A 2,657-nucleotide genomic window follows, 5' to 3' on the forward strand; every position below is an offset into this window, starting at 1 on the left:
CACACCTCCAATTTTGGGGTCATCTGCAAACTTACTAACTAACCTCCTGTGTTCACATCCAAATCATTTATATAAATGGTGAAAAGTACAGGACCCAGCACCGATCCTTGTGGCACTCCACTGGTCACAGGCTTCCAGTCTGAAAAACAACCCTCCACCACCACCCTCTGTCTTCTACCTTTGAGCCAGTTGTGTCTAAATGGCTAGTTCTCCCTGTATTCCATGAGATCTAACCTTGCCGAACCCTTACTGAAGTCCATATAGATCACCTCTACTGCTTTGCTCTCATCAATCCTCTTTGTTACTTCTTGAAAAAAACTCAATCAAGTTTGTGAGACATGATTTCCCACGCACAAAGTCATGTTGACTATCCCGAATCAGTCCTTGCCTTTCCAAATACATGTACATTCTGTCTCTCAGGATTCCCTCCAACAACTTGCCCACCACCGATGTCAGGCTCACTGGTCTATAGTTCCCTGGCTTGTCCTTACCACCCTTCTTAAACAGTGGCACCACGTTTGCCAACCTCCAGTCTTCCGGCACCTCACCTGTGACTATCGCTGATACAAATATCTCAGTCAGGGACCCAGCAATCACTTCCCTAGTTTCCCACAGACCTGATCAGGTCCTGAGGATTTATCTACCTTTAAGACATGCAGCACCAACTCCTCTGTAACACGGACACTTAGCAAAATATCACCATTCATTCCCCAAGTTCTTGAGCTTCCAGGCCATTCTCACAGTAAACACTGACGCAAAATACATGTTTAGTATCTCCTCCATCTCCTGCAGCTCCACACAAAGGCCGCCTTGCTGATCTTTGAGGGGCCTTCTTCTCTCTCTCTAGGTACCCTTTTGTCTTATACTTGTAGAATCCCTTTGGATTCTCCTTAACCCAATTTGCCAAAGCTATTTCACGTCCCTTTTGGCCCTCCTGATTTCCCTCTCGAGTATACTCCTTCTGCGGATGAGGGGAAGGGTGGAGGGGGAAGAAGGAAGAGGAGGAGAAGGGGGGGAAGGTGAGGAAGCGTGCAGGGTTTAGCACAGGGCGATCCCACTATTGCATGGTCCTCGGTTAGGAACAGCACTTACCTCCTGGTGTCGGCTCAGCCCCAATGGGAGGGTCTGTGTCAAACGCCACCTTGTTTCTCTGCAGGAACGACACAGAGAGAGAGGAAGAGACAGACACACACACACACACACAGAGTGATACACAGTGAGTAACAGAGAGGGTGGGAGAGAGAAAATGAGAGAGAGAGAGACACAGATAGGAAGAGACAGGACAGAGAAACAGCGATCGATAGAGGAAAAGAGAGAAATAGACAGGACAAAGACAGAGCAAATGTAAATGGTTAAGTTTCATTAAATACTAAATACGGGCCTATCATCAGAGGGCAAAGGGCAGCATCCAGACTGGCTGAAAAGCCCACAGACCCAGCCAGGATCCGAGGCGGCGGGGGGGGGGGGAGCAGGCAGCAAACTGTGTGTGTCCTGCCAGGTGATTGCTGTCACGTCACATGTCTGCCCCCTACCTCCACAATACGGCGCCGTGCCCACAATGTGCCCTCTCCCTCCATCTTGCTCCGGCCTCCTCCGTCCGCAGTGCTGCTCTCACTCCCTCGACAGAGGAACAAGACCCAGAGCTGGGACCCGCTCTGCCATCCGTCACCACGGTGTCTGGTCTGATGGCAATCTCGTCCCCAACTCTCCTGTTGCCACCCCCTCTTCGACCGAACCTCCCTCCAACTCGGCCTCGGGTACATTCACTCAGCACCGGCCCCTCCTTGTCTCCCTCTTCAACGGCAGCCCCTTCGTTTTGTAACAGGAGGTCCACTCTACCTCAGTGCCGACCGAATTCTGCAGCTCACCCCTTACTCCTGCCTGCCCTCTTGCACTTGCGTGTCTCCAGCTCCCCGCTCTCTCGCCCTTGGCGCGTATACTGCAACATGGCAGTTATCTCCCGGCACCCTGCCTCCCTATAGGCTGCCTCCTGTCCTCCCCTGCTGTCACCTGCAGCAGAGTCTGCAGCTTGTTCACTGGCCAGTCCCTCAGGTAGGACAGACAATCCCGAGGGTGGTGAGCGTGCAGCGTCTCCTTCAGCCGGCACACTGGGTCCGTGCATTTCTGCAGGGAGAGAGAATGACATGGTGACCATCACCTGGATTAACATCAGGACAGATACAGTCAGTAACACAGGGTGCTGGGGGTGGGAGAGGGGTTACTGAGTGACAGTGTGAGGGAGCTGGATTAACATCAGGACAGATACAGTCAGTAACACAGGGCACTGGTGGGGGGAGAGGTTACTGAGTGACCGTGTGAGGGAGCTGGATTAACATCAGTACAGATACAGTCAGTAACACAGGGCGCTGGGGGGGAGAGGGGTTACTGAGTGACCGTGTGAGGGAGCTGGATTAACATCAGTACAGATACAGTCAGTAACACAGGGCGCTGGGGGGGAGAGGGGTTACTGAGTGACCGTGTGAGGGAGCTGGATTAACATCAGTACAGATACAGTCAGTAACACAGGGCGCTGGGGGGGAGAGGGGTTACTGAGTGACCGTGTGAGGGAGCTGGATTAACATCAGTACAGATACAGTCAGTAACACAGGGCGCTGGGGGGGAGAGGGGTTACTGAGTGACCGTGTGAGGGAGCTGGA

The 2,657-nt window shown here is 52.8% G+C and overlaps 1 protein-coding gene across 1 annotated transcript in view; it reads right to left on the reverse strand.

Annotated features, from left to right (window-relative positions):
• Positions 1-988: 988 nt before the first annotated feature.
• The window catches only part of LOC122546144 (E3 ubiquitin-protein ligase RNF31-like), a 2,623-nt gene continuing 954 nt past the window's right edge, over positions 989-2,657 (reverse strand). Inside the window, exons 2-3 of the mRNA XM_043684961.1 lie at positions 2,011-2,124; positions 989-1,150 (exon numbers count right to left, since the gene is read on the reverse strand). Of these exons, the coding sequence (XP_043540896.1) occupies positions 1,076-1,150; positions 2,011-2,124 (189 nt within the window). The 3' untranslated portion in view covers positions 989-1,075. The remainder of the gene's footprint in view (positions 1,151-2,010; positions 2,125-2,657) is intronic.

The sequence above is a fragment of the Chiloscyllium plagiosum genome, unplaced genomic scaffold (genome assembly GCF_004010195.1).
Source record: "Chiloscyllium plagiosum isolate BGI_BamShark_2017 unplaced genomic scaffold, ASM401019v2 scaf_23764, whole genome shotgun sequence".
Taxonomy (NCBI): domain Eukaryota; kingdom Metazoa; phylum Chordata; class Chondrichthyes; order Orectolobiformes; family Hemiscylliidae; genus Chiloscyllium; species Chiloscyllium plagiosum.